This window comes from Molothrus aeneus, chromosome 17 (genome assembly GCF_037042795.1).
Source record: "Molothrus aeneus isolate 106 chromosome 17, BPBGC_Maene_1.0, whole genome shotgun sequence".
In the NCBI taxonomy this organism is placed as follows: domain Eukaryota; kingdom Metazoa; phylum Chordata; class Aves; order Passeriformes; family Icteridae; genus Molothrus; species Molothrus aeneus.
This window is the reverse complement of record NC_089662.1, coordinates 12,445,025-12,458,727: the sequence shown is the minus strand read 5'-3', so window position 1 is coordinate 12,458,727 and position 13,703 is coordinate 12,445,025. Positions and strand designations below refer to the sequence as shown.

At 50.2% G+C, this 13,703-nt stretch overlaps 1 protein-coding gene across 3 annotated transcripts in view; it reads right to left on the bottom strand.

Moving 5' to 3' along the window:
- Positions 1–12,330, bottom strand: part of PMEPA1 (prostate transmembrane protein, androgen induced 1) — a 39,508-nt gene extending 27,178 nt beyond the window's left edge. For all 3 annotated transcript variants that reach the window (XM_066561704.1, XM_066561706.1, XM_066561707.1), the window contains exon 1: positions 12,212–12,330. In XM_066561704.1, the coding sequence (XP_066417801.1) occupies positions 12,212–12,314 (103 nt within the window). In that variant the 5' untranslated portion in view covers positions 12,315–12,330. The remainder of the gene's footprint in view (positions 1–12,211) is intronic.
- Positions 12,331–13,703: the final 1,373 nt, after the last annotated feature.

Genomic DNA, 13,703 nt, shown 5'->3' with positions numbered 1-13,703 from the left:
AGCTCTAACCCCACCAGGTCACACCCAGGACATTCTCTCCCACCATCAGCAGATGGGATTTGTTGTAGATGATTTGTCCTGGAATAAAAACACCAGCCCCACCTCTTGTAGCATATTTACCGAAAGCCACTAGACATTAAACAGAGGCGAAAAGTGTATCCCAGCAACATCTGGAATATATCCCTTCTCCCTTCTGAAAAAAAAAATCACGCTCTATTCTTTTAGAGAAAGAAAAGTGATTATATAGAATTATAATGCTGGAAGAACATAGAGAAGAGCAGAGATTTTCTTTGAAACACTGTTTAGACAATTAAAAAGGGATAGTTTCAAAGAAGCAGCAAATACTATCTCAGCTTTTTCCGCCCTGTCTCGCAGTACCAGGCTTTCCTCCATGCCTTGGCTAAGACACTCCAATGAAAGCAACAGATTTTTTTCATCCTTGCAAGACCTTAGTAAGCCAGAAAGGAAACCAGCTCTCAGGCCTAACTGGTTGAGGATAGACCAAATAAAAAAAATATTCTTCCAATTCCTGCCAACAGGATTTGAAGGCACCTTGATTTCTGTGAAGAAAACCTGCTTTGGGATGAGCTTTCCAAAAGAGGATGTGTCAATCTTTACCCAGGAGAGCCAATACTCTGTCTCCCCAGACAGAATAATGGAAAGGCTTTAAATATTAAAACAGGAAAAACCATCGGGATTAATATGAGGATGCAAGGTCAAAATGTGATATCCTCCACTTCCTGAGGCTCCTGATCCCAGAATGGCTGGGCCACGACCCCACAGCATCCCCTGTGCCCGGATGCAGCTGGGGGAGCCTGGGTTCAGAGGGAAATCCTTCCCAGCCTTCCCGAGGGGGGAAGCCAAGCAGTCGCTCCCACGCCAAGCCCACAGAAGCGCCTCCAGCTACTAAATTACCCAACGACTTCAACGAACTGCATTGATCTGGCTGGAAAACAAAGCTGCAGCTCTTGGCACGTGCCCAGTTAGGAGGGTACAGCTGCATTTTTCACCTGCAAGCAGTTACAACCACGGTGGGAGATGCCCCTTGCCCTGACACGGGGCAGCTGAGGGGAGAGGCCGAAGGGCAAACACGGGTGAGAGGAACCACCTCACTGCAGACACCTCTCAGACACAGCAGAGCCTCAGCCAACGACAGGTATGTCCAGTTTTGCAATCGAGGGCAAGGCTGTTCCTAGAACAAGCCCCATTACTCAGGCTGCTCAACCCCCATCTGCTCGGCCGCACGTGGACTGGATGCAGGATTTCATCAGGACATTAAACTCAGGAGCTGTAAAATCACTGTGCAAAAACCCAATTATACCTATTTTCGTAACAGCCAATTTAAGCTTGTATTTAGGTCCCCTCACATACCCCTATGTTACATAAAGCATTTCTTCCACTCGAAACGTAGCTTTCTAAAGGCCATTCTGCTTAATTTAATGGATGCTTTATGTGGGTCTGCAAATCTCTAGAAACACAACCAAGGAAGACACATGGCAGCAAGATACGGCGTGATCCCTTCCCAGGCATGCAGCAAGAACAGGAGAGATGAAAGGCATCTCCAAACCCACGAACCTGCTGTGACTGGAGTGCACTTGTGCTCTCAAGAGCAGCAAAACCCCACGGTCAAGTCAAAAGAGGAATTCCTGAACATCTGCACACACTGTTAACCCATTCCAGACCGGCCAGCACAGCAGGATGGATCCTTCCCTCACTCCACAGCCACCAGCTGAACTGAGCCCACTCAGGCACGCTTCCCTTGGATTTCAAAGAGCTGCTTTCTGCACTTCAAGTAAATAAATGCAGTCATCTCTTTTTCCTTCTTTTTTTAAAAAGCTGCACTAATAAAAAGCTCGTAGCGAAATCTATTAAATTGAATCTGTCCATTATGTTTATTGTTCCTTACAATTCAGGCCTGGATGGCAACTCAGTGGAGGTTGAAAAGTGTATTTATCAAGAAAACCCATGAGAACGGTGAGGATTAAAAGCTATCAGCAGGACAGAATGTGTTTGTAACCCTGCAGTTTGTTCTGCACCTGGCACAGGACCCCCATCAGAGACCTCTGCACCTTCTCCTTGTTTTTGAGCCCACCTCTGGCTCATCAGCTGACAGGACAGCCAGCACCTGCATTCCCAGAAAAAGCTGAGGAAGGTGCAGCGTGTATATACTGCTATGAATAAGTCACACTAGAGAAACATAAACCCTGATTGCATTACACACCAGTGATCAGTATCATTAAGTGTTACACACCTTGAGCGTGTCTCAGCAGTTGGAAACACTGAATTCAAAAATAATCTTTCCATTCAAGCAAAGTCCCATTACAGTAATGTAAGTGTAACAACAAAAATGAGATTCCTGCTTATTACGTGGGAAATAATTGCAATTTAAGATAAATTTTCCCTGAATTGTGTGAAGCAAGTGCCCATCAATCATGTTCCTTCAGTGTCCTAAAGAGAGCACCTAGCAGGACAAGGCACTTTCAGAGCTCAGTGATGAACAGCCTTAATCTGTATATGCTACTCTGAGCTACTGAAGCCAAGAGAACACCCTTGGTAAAGTGGAATAATGGTGGAAATAATGAAAACAACACAGAAGGAGCACAACTTGCCCTTTCAAGAAAGACATCTGCCTTCAGTAAGCCCTTGCACCAGGGACACCAACAACCACTGACTCCCATTGCACAAATACCTGTGAGGAGCACAAGGCAATCCAGCCTGGTTCCAGGCCTGGAACAGGCACCAAGGACAGGCCCAGCCATGGTCATTTCAGCTGCTGAGCTCTGGGTTTCACCCCGTGAAGAGAGTGGAGGGCTCCAAGGGTGAGCCCCGAGTACCCTCAGCCCCGTGGGAAATGGGAGGCGCTCTGCTTTGGGGGGATCTTTTGTTTTTGTAAGAAATAGCGACATTAATCTTAACATTAAACAGAAACCACTGAGGGGGAGCATTTCCAAGCTTGCTCAGCACAGAGCCCAGCCCGCAGGGGAGCTGCCAGCCGGCGGCCACAGCCAGCAAATTCCCTGGGACTCGTCCTGGGTACCAGGATCCAGCCAAAGCCACGGATGCAAGAGTGGAAGAGGCGACGAGCAGGCTCAGGACTGTTGTGGGACTCAGCTCAGAAATGTGAGTCTGAGCACACAGTGGTGGTTAGATGTCTCTTGGGAATTCATCCAAATGGCACTGCTCCTCTCCCACTTGCCCTGCAGGTAAATCTCGCATGTGGCTTACACAATCTGTTGACTTAAGTAAAGCAAGGGCAGGAGAAGAAAGCTGCTCAGACATCAGGAGAGGCTCATCAGTCCTTTGGGCAAAAGTCTGGGTCACTTCCCCCTCCACAGAGAACTCAGGGTGTCAGCCAGGCCTTGTCTCCCTTCATGGGAGCACGTGCAGGGAGGGTGCAGCAGAACACAGTGCTCAAAACATCACTGAAAGGACAACAACAATGCACTGCCAAATTCTCCCATATTTTTGGCCAGTGCTGATGCCTAAATTCAGTTTACAGAAATTGGAGACTGTGGACTCTGTGTTCTAGTTAAGTCCTCTGAAATCAAACTGAGCAGTGACTCTCCAGGTCTCCCAGGGCTCAAGGAGATGAGGCCATGGCCACTTCCAAACCTCATCATGAGCAACACTCATTCATCCTGAGACATGGGGCAGTTCTAACACACTGGGAGACCACTCCGTGCTGTGCAAGGGCAAGATCTTGTTGGATGCACATATGTGAGGTGCAAAGGCAGCTGCAGAATGCAAAGATGATGAGCAGGCAGGCTCTGGCAACCAGGGGTCCAGAGGGAGCCCACCAGAGACCCTCAACCATGGGCATCTGGAGTGTTCCTTATCCTCCTGTTTCCTATTGCTGATCTCAAACTCTCTCTTCCTCACAACCAACTCCAGCCCTGAGCCCAGCTCCTCCACCCCTGAGCAGGGCAGGAGCCTAAAAGCAAAAGCCTAAAACCTGACCAGAGCAATTCTGACACAGCTGCAGCCAGGGATGTTCTGTTACCGGAGCTACAAAGGGAGAACTAATTCTCACAATTAGTGAAAAGGGACAGAAGTAGAGAAAGGCCACACTGTAAGATGCTGGGCATCTTCCCTCAAGATTTTAAACCACTGAAGATGCATTTGGAATGAAAACTGACCACCAGAGCAGTACTCTGAGATGTTCTGCCAATGACAAGCCCTACCCTGACCATCAACACAAGTGAAGTATAAGGCCAAATTCTGTGTGTGAAGCTTACAGTGACCATGGTCTGCAACAGCAGACAGACTTTGCCACTACAAATATTCCCAGGGCAAGTTCCTGATCCCTGTCTGAACCTCAATGAAGGCAGAAGAGCTGTGAGGATGGGGAGCTCCTCAGGAGGCAGGCTAGACACTCAATCCATCTCTCCTATCAGACCTGCGTTAACATTTAAACAGGACCTGCTGCTGTGATCTTCAGCAAGGAGCAGATGTGGTTTTGAGTAATGGTGAGCGTTACTTAACCAGTTATAGTCACTAATGTAATTGACACCTATTCCATCATCCTTAATACACCCACTTCTTTCTCCGATACCATAAATAGATTAGAAAAGTTTCTGCAGATGGCCATGACCCCATTTGTTTGTGCACTTAGCCATGTATGAATCACTCTTGGCTTGTAGCAGCACTCTGGAATTACTGAAAGATAACTAGTCGGCACAGACACCAATAAATGAATCATGCTTTCCACAAGACCAAACCTTTGGGCTTTTACAGACTCCAATTACAAAGTAAGAAGAAAAGAACAAAGAAATTACTCAGTCTATTTGCACAAAGTCATGCAGAGTTGATTCACAGTTTTACAGAATTATTACTGACAATCATTTGTAGGGGGTTAGAGTAACAAACCAGCTACTTTACATATTGGACAGAATGAAGAGATGGAAAAAAATCCCCAAGCCATGTCTTGCACATATTCTTTGAAAAGTAGCCTTGATTTTTGTGCCAGTAACTTTTTTCATCCTTGGTAAGCTCCAAGCCTGGGGGTTAATCAGTTTTCATTGGCCAAGGCTAAATTCTGCTTTGCTGGGTTGCTTGGGCCAAGTTTGCAAATGTGGGAAATCCTGTTGCACCTGCTGAAGAGCACAAACCATCACAGACACAACCCCTCAGCTCTGCAGGCTTCAGCAGGGTCTCAGGAATGGTCCAGAGAACTGCCATGTGCAAAAGCACTTGCCTTTCTAACTGCACACTTTTGAATGCATACTGCAAGTGAAGATTTACCCAGTCTGAGGCATTTTATTAAAGAGATGTGCGAGACTGAACACACCAAGCACAAATGTGTGAACCACTTGAAAGCACTGTGGACATCCACCAACACTGACAACTTGTGAGGCAAGTTTCCAAAGATGTGCAAGGTGTCTTTACGTAACACCACAGTCTGGGACACGCTAACACACACCACACACAGTGAGAAACACACCCTCCCAAATGGAGCATTAGCCTACTCCTGCTCCAGGGAGAAAGGGGAAGTCTGACTACCTGGAGAAAAAGGGGACACCGATGGATTACAGCCTCTAGCACTTCTACCTCCCTGTACACAGTGAAAAAGCAGCATTTAGTGAAAAAATATCTAAAAGTGAAGGTGGAGTGGATGCCAGCCTGAGCCTGAACACAGACAGTGCCCTGGTTGCACATCTCTGAGTGGGATGGTGACTGACATGTCTCAGGGCTACGTGCTCCAAAATCAGCACCCTGTACCAGAGAGATCCAAAACCAGGGATAACGCCCCACTGAGCACAGCCACTGACAGCCTGGGAGGGATGCCAGCCAAATGTACACACAGCTCTATTTATCTAAGGCCTACCAGTACCCTTTGCATCTACTGAAGACCCAACTTCCTGGGCAAATTTACCTTGCAAATGAAATCTGTGCCCTGTTTTACACACCTGCCCCACAAGCAGAGAGCTGCCAGCCTGGTACAGCTCATCAGAGCCAGGAGAGGCCAAAACCAGCACCAGAAGAGCTGCCACACAGCTCTGAACCAATTGGGGAAAACCTGCTTATTTGTTCTCATGCTTGAGGCTGCTGATTTCCAATGAGAGGTATAAACCTCTCCCCAGACTGGATTCAAGATGCTATGGAAAATTTAAATTAAAACCATAATAAACATTCCCAATTCCTACCCCTCTCCATAATACATAAATTAATGCAACAAGCTCTCTTGTATAAGAACATGTAGGCACCAACAACCTTCTCCCTCCAACAAGAGTTTATCTGAGGAGGTGCTGTAGATAGAAGGGAAGGAAAAAGGTTCCCAGTAGGGTTGTCTTCAGAAAGCTCGAGTCATTAGAGCCAAGATTTCAGCTGCAATGCAAGACTAAAAGGATGCATGTGCTAAACAGTAGTGTGTCCTTCAGAAGGAAAAAAAAAGCTAAATCAGGAACCTGCAGTATTAGGTGGATGCTTGGATAAACACTGTTCAACACACCGCAGCAGAAATGCTAATGCAAGTTTAGTTTTCACACCAGAGAGATTTCAAAAGATTTGCAAAGCTTTGATAATATTTAACATCTTTACTAATTTCCTTTTTGGTGCAATCATAAATTTACCACGGTAGCCAAAAGATCTGGGATGAACTACAAGTTCTAGCTGGCTCCAAAGCCAACAAGAATAATGTGTGCTGTTACTATTTTCTCTCAAAACATACCTCTGCAAAACTGACTCAAAATGAGAAAAGAAATTGTGAAACTGTCATTACAAAGAAGCATTTAAAATGCAGATCAAAGTGCTGCCTTAGAAGCTGTATTCCTTGCCAAATCATCAAAGCTCTCTTTACTCTCAATAGCTCCCCAAATCCTCTGATTTGAACGATAAATTCTTACAGCTGAAATTTATCTGCTTTAAAAAAAAAACAAAAAAAAAAAAAAAAAAAAAAAATCAAAAAAGACCAAACCCCACAACTCCTTCCTCTGGTTACCACCTTCTTCATTAACCAGTTCATTGGAGCAACTTTCCTGTATTACTAAATTAAGTTTCATGGACGTGTTTATGCCTGCATGCACACACACAGCGTACCCTGAGACCTCTTCAAGTGCTGAAAACTTGTCAGCCCTTGGTGGTGCCTGTGTGCAGGGTCTCTCCAGCTCCCAGAGGGGTCTGTGTGTGTGTGTGCAGGGTCTCTCCAGCTCCCAGAGGGGTCTGTGTGTGTGTGTGCAGGGTCTCTCCAGCTCCCAGAGGGGTCTGTGTGTGCAGGGTCTCTCCAGCTCCCAGAGGGGTCTGTGTGTGTGTGTGCAGGGTCTCTCCAGGTCCCAGAGGGGTCTGTGTGTGTGTGTGCAGGGTCTCTCCAGCTCCCAGCACTGTGTCCAGGTTCCAGGTGCTGGCACTCAGGGAGCTGCTCCCATGCTCAGCGCCAGGATTGCCCTTGTCCCGCTCCCCTTCACTCCTCACTTACCCATCGCTCCTGGAGGAGCTCCCAGCCCACCACTGCATTCCCTGCAGAAGGAAGCAGCAATGCAGCAGCCACTGATCAGCTCTGGAAGATGGAAGTGAGGGGTCAGATCCTGCTGCCACAGAACTCCTCCCTGTTCCTCCCTGTTCCGGACTCAGCCGCTCGCAGACGGAGCAGGTCTGGGATTCATTTCCTCACCTGGGACCTGCCCGAGTGACCTATCTCCTGTCACCCAGAATAGTTATAAAATAACCACCCAGCAATGCAGCCACACAGACAGGAAGAACGCTGCATGAAAACATCCCATGGACACCGATGATTCCTGTGCTTTATGGCTGTCTGAGAGTGTGCTCATGGCGTGAACCAAGTTTCCACTCAGCTGCAGGGAAGTGGCCCTTGTACCTCGTCCTCAGCAGCTCTCCAGCCTGGCTCTGTCCCTTTGATGGAACCTGCCAGGAGCAGACACACCATGTGTCAGAGAACAGGAGGGATCTGATAAGGCAAACCACGCACCAGTACAGGATCTCCCTCCAGGAAGCAAACTGGTTGGAAGTCTTCACAAGAGACACCACTGCAAATAAATTGCCTTTTTTTTTTAACTAATTAGGCTTAGCAAATTCTGACAGCTGCTGCTACCTGAATGAAACAACATCGACAGACATGACTGTACACTGAGTTACTCAGGAAAGGAGCTGGATTGTAATTACCCTTTATTAGTGATACCACGTAGTTTGGTACTTCCCTTGGAAAGGTCTCCTCATGTCTCTCCACTTATAATTTATGTTTACAAATTCATTCTAAAACTGGATTTATCAAACCACCAACTTTCAACTGGGAAATATAAAATTATTCTTTTTTCGATGAGCAACAGCAAATAAAAGTAAGGACATGTGTTTGCGGGTGCTCTTCTCTCCTTTCTCAAAGGAAGCAGTGGTAGCAGCTAATTCAATATCCCAAAAATTTAGAGGTAATCCCAGATCCTACCTTGGGAATTCCTAGCTTTAAGGAAAAGAATATGGTTGCTGTTCTCCACACACCCTCGGTTCTGGTGTTCTCACAGCCAGGATCTGAAAACACACTACGGAGGCAAACATTCAGGGGGTGGAGGATGCCTCCACACCAGAAGCTAACAGGACTTACTGCAGCAAACACCCTGACACTGACTGAAAAGGAAGAATGAACCACGTCTTGCCTCCACTTGGCACTATAAATGATCACCTCCAATTATACAGGATCATCCCTGGTGCCATGTGCCGGTCCCGCTGTGCGGCACAGCACAATCCAGGTGTTCACCCACAGGAAAAAACCAAAGTTTGACTATTTCCCGTGTATTTCCCCTTCTGTGTCTTTTCATTCTCCCATTCGATATCAATTATAAAACACTAAGACCAAAATCACTACCTGAGGGCACAAATAAACTGTAATTTTAATAAAGACCCCTGTGCTCTCCAGGCTCAGGGAATCAGGCCTTTCCTTGGGTATGAAAGGTGGGACCCACAGAGCTGGGACTGCAGAGAGTCTGGTTCCCCTGGGATGGCCAAGGGCACACACAGACAGCTCTTGGGCCACCATAAGTAAAGCCAGCCGTGCTCTGCTCCTCCAGGATCACACCTTGGGATGCTGATCTCAGCAAAAAGCAGAGCTCACCACAGACACATGACCAGAGCCAGACACAGGGAACTCCCCGGTTTGGCTGAGGTCAAACTGAGATGCCACAAACTGAACATCCTCTGTGCAAGCACTTTCGGGCTTGCTGAAATGCTGGGAGCAGCTCTGGCTTCCCTCCATGAGGAAAACTTTGGGGGGGAATAAAGAAGCACGTGGTTCATATCCACTCTGCCCTGGAATAAACCATGACTGCCGATGACAGAGTGTCAGGAAAGAAACGCATTTGTCAGGAAAGGAGTGTGAAAGCGGAAAGAAGACGTGATCCCTGGTTGAGCCATATGCATTTGGTTTGTTATTCAACCAAAGAATGTGAAAACCTAGAAGTCTTGGCTTGGACAGGAACCTGCTCTCACGGGCGCTGCAGCTGGGGGGATCGGCCTCGATCCTGGGAGATGACTCGACACCTCCCAAAAATCCCAAACGCCTCGGATAACACTGCTACACCACGGAAGCGACTGCACAGCCTGTGCCGAGAGCCGCCCCGGCAGCTCCGGCAGGGATGCCCCGGTGCCCGCGGGATGCCCGGGCCGGTGCCGGTGCCGGCTGGGGCGGCGGGCACGGCGCCTCGCTCCGCTCCCCGCGCCAATAATTAGTTATTTACAGCTTCTTCCGCCACGCCGGTCACCCCTGACCTGCTTCAGGCAGCCGAGGCGATTAGAGCCCACTGCTGCAGACGTCTGGCTGCTTAGCACCGCCCGGCATATTGGCACTGCAGCCCGGCGGCGGGCGAGACTCGCGCCCCCGCCCCCAAAAAACCCTTTTCTAATCCTAATCTGGGAGCGCCACACACAGAAACCAGCTGCTGCCTCCACCGCAGCGCCGCAGCCGCCATACGGAATGAATCCTGCGAGGAAAAGGGGTTTGGGCATCGCTTGGACAGTTAACCTATTTAGAGGGTTGTAAATCAGAGGAGTTTGCGTGTTCCTCCCCGTGCCACTTTCCTGAAGCGTTCCTGCCTGGTAACTGAAAATTCTGGCTGAAAAATTAAGGAGCATCTGGTGGGAGCTGCTCTGAGGTTCCCTGAAAGTCGTGTCAGAAAGATACACAAAAATCAAGCGACTGGAGGAGGGAAAACGCTGTAGAATGAATTTGTCTCAGGGAGGCTCCGCTCTGCCCTTTCCACTGGAGCCAGGTGCAGGAGGCGATCAGGTAACACCACCAGAGCTCTCCTGTAGCACAGAGGTGAGCCAATGCTGCCCGCCATCAGCAGGAAATAAAGAATAACATCGGGATAAGAAACCTACCCCAACATGAAATAAGGAAGGGCAGCAATAAGGGAGCTCACGGGAACTCAGTACTTGAGTGTCAGGACCCCAGAGCTGACAGAGGACATGGGACAAGTCAGGGAAGGACCTCGGGAACATCAGGCATGAAGATCCCACTTATAATTTATAATAACACCCATCCCAATCCAAGGTCTCCTCCGGTGTCATTCACTGTTCCCTGTCTCTCACACCCCTCATCCATAAGCAGCACCTGCCTCTTACCAAGCCTTTCATATGCTGACAAAAATGGGGGGAAAAATTATAAACTATGCCATTTCTAAAAAGTCAAAGAGTGAAATTAAAAGCCTGAGTTCTTCCAACAAAACCTCATGCCAAGAATTAGAATGGAATAGAAGCTTTTTCTTCAAAAGACATTACACATTTTAATTCACAACTTCTATCACAACCATGAGCCTTGCTCAGACACAAAGTCTCATCCTTGGGATTCTGTGGGACACAGTTTATGTTCAGCAACTGGCTGACACAAAAAAGAACTGTATCTTCATTATTTATACACTGCTATTGGTATGCACATCTAGCCCGGCCTGTTAAAGTCAGGGAAGAATAATGGTCTATTCAGTACCGGTAGTGTTAATAAAATCAGGCAAATCCAGCTTAGTTTTGTCTGAACACGAATGAGATTAAATCAAGATTAAAAGTGCATACAGTACAAAGGGTATGGTTTATGCTAAAATTCAGAATGAACACATTTTAGTACCCAGTATACAAATGCCTGCAGACCTTCTCCGGGACTCAGACACCTGATTTAAACAAGGATGAAGCTGGAGAAGGAGAAGGCAGACGACGCTGGACAAAAGCCATCCAAAATAGCAAGGGACAGATGCTCTGCAGCCCCGCTGGAGGTAACGGGGCAGATCCTGTGCTAGCAGAAACAGGCACAGCTCAGCTGGCTCTCCCTGCACGCACCGAGCGCCAGCCTGCCCCGTCGCAGTGCCAGGCATATATGCAAAATCCAGACTCTTTCCCAAGTTTTCCTTTTGGGCCATTTTGCATTAGGCTGTGCACGGTTTGGATTTCAAGGCACTGAACGAGGTGCTTAGCAGGGTACAATCCTGACAACCCTCCCGCTCTGGGATGCCTTGAAAACCTTCCCTTAACAGAAAATACCATTTGCTTAAAACTGCCTAAGAGCCCAACTCATTCCTCTCCCCTCAGCAGTAATATTCCTGCTCTCCCACCCTCGTACACTTCATTTCCAAGAGGGAAAGAGCACACAGAGAAGTGGTGAATATTTAGGTCAGGCACTGCCCTCACTGCTACTCTGCGAGGGTTGAAAAATATTAATGAAAAAACCCAAATCTCCCTTCGGAAGAAAAAGCCCCGAGGGGCTGGAGACGGGGGGGACAGGTTCCCAAATACAAACCCTACTCGGGTGCCCGGACCGCGGAGCCCCCCCGGTACCGAGGCGAGCGGGATTTACACGGGGGTAGCGCAGACCCCCGGGGGAGGCTGGAGAGCGCCCAAGCATCACCCCCGCAGGAGGGCAAGGCGCGGGGCAGGGGCACCGGGAAAAGGGCGAGACGGAGGCGGTGATGGAGCCGCGATGGGGAAGAGCGGGGATCGCAGCCCGGTGCCGGCGGGGAGCGGCCGATCCCGGGCAGCTCCGGCAGCCCGGGCCGCGCCGTGTCACACCCGCACCGACATCCCAGCGGCAACAGATGAGAGAGAGAGCGGGGCTCGCACGGAGGGGGGAGGAAAACCACTCCGGGAAAGCGCATCGCAGCCAAGGGTCCCGGGCGCCGCCGGGAGCCCCCGCGGGAACTTCCCCGCCCGCGGCGGGGCCGCCGGGCACTCCCGCAGCCCGGGCACCTCCCGCACCCTCCCCGGGAGCAGCAGGACTGGTACTTACTGATCTCCATGCTCTGGAACAAAGACCTTTTGCAGTTGCATGTGCAGGACACATTGGGCTGAATAGCTACGGCCGTGCTGTTCAGCCCCATGAAGTTATACATTTAAACACACACACAAAAAAAAAAAATAAAAAAAAATAAAAAAAAAAAAAAAAAAAAAAAAAGGAAGGCGACGGCGACACAAAGAACTTCCCGGCCGCCGAGCGCTCCCCGGGCAGCACCACATAAAGCCGGGGCTCCTCCTCGGCGCGGGGGGGCGGAGGGAGGGAAATGCAGCTGCGATCAGAAATTGGAAATAAAAAACCCGGCGCGGCGCAGCGCCCCCGGCAGCGGCTCCGCTCGGCCCCGCGGCTGCTCCGCGCCCCTCCGGCCCGGGAAGCGGCAGCGCTGGGCCCGGCCGCGGCAGCCCCGCACTTTTGTGGGGCGCGGCGCGGTGGGAGCGCGGTGGGAGCGCGGCCCGCCCGCTCCCGCTCCGCTCCCGCCCCCCGCGCTCATTCACGGCCACGGGGACGCGGCCGCGCCGCCGCCGCCGCGGGCGGGACCGTGACGTCAGCGCCAGACGGGGACTGCCCTTCCCTTCCCTTCCCTTCCCCTCCCCGCGCCGCCGCCGGGAGCGGGGCTGGGGGCAGTGCCCGGGCGGGGCGGCGGCAGCTGCCGGGGGGCGCGGGACCCCCGGAACCGCAGAGCGGATCGGGCTGGAAGGGACCGCCGTGAGGTGTCCCGGCTCAGGCAGGGACATCCCGGAGCACAGGGCACAGGATTGTGTCCAAGCTTCTGAAATATCTCCAGCGAGGGAGACTCCACGCCCTCTCCGGGCAATCTGTTCAGTGTTCGTTCACCTGCACAGAAACAAAGTTCTTCCTCGTGTTCCGGTGGAAATTCCTGGCCATCAGTTTTGTAGCCTCTTGTCTATTGCTCAGCACCACGGAGCAGAGCCTGGTCCATTTTCTTGGCACCCTTCCTTTAGATATTTACACATAGTCATGAAGTCCTCTCTCAGTCATCCCTTGAGTGCGAGCAGGCCCTGCTCTCTCAGCCTTTCCTCATCAGATATGCTCCAGTCGTTACTGCACCCACCCACCCACAGTGGATCTTTAAAGTACTCACCTGCACTGAGCCCACCCAGGTGGGTCCAGTGGCACCCACAGCTGCCAGCCTCCAGCAGGACCTGGCAGAGACCCTTTTGCAGGACCTTTTGCAGATCGGCTCCAAAAGCACCTGGATTTAGGTATCCTGCTGGAAAAGCACCCAAAAGTCAGGCTCACCCCACAACACCCACCCAGCTGTGGGTACCCCGTTCAGCCCTGGCCCCACAGCACTGAGCCACAGGGCTCCAGGCTCACTTCACACAGCCAGTCCCCAGTGCAGCGTTTCAGACAAAAAATGGGAAAGAATGGAAAAGAGACGCGAGGGATAACCCAGTCTGACCGTGGCTGAGCTCAGTGAAAATTCTCATTAGCTCCCATGGTGGTGCCAGTGGTGCTGCTCAGA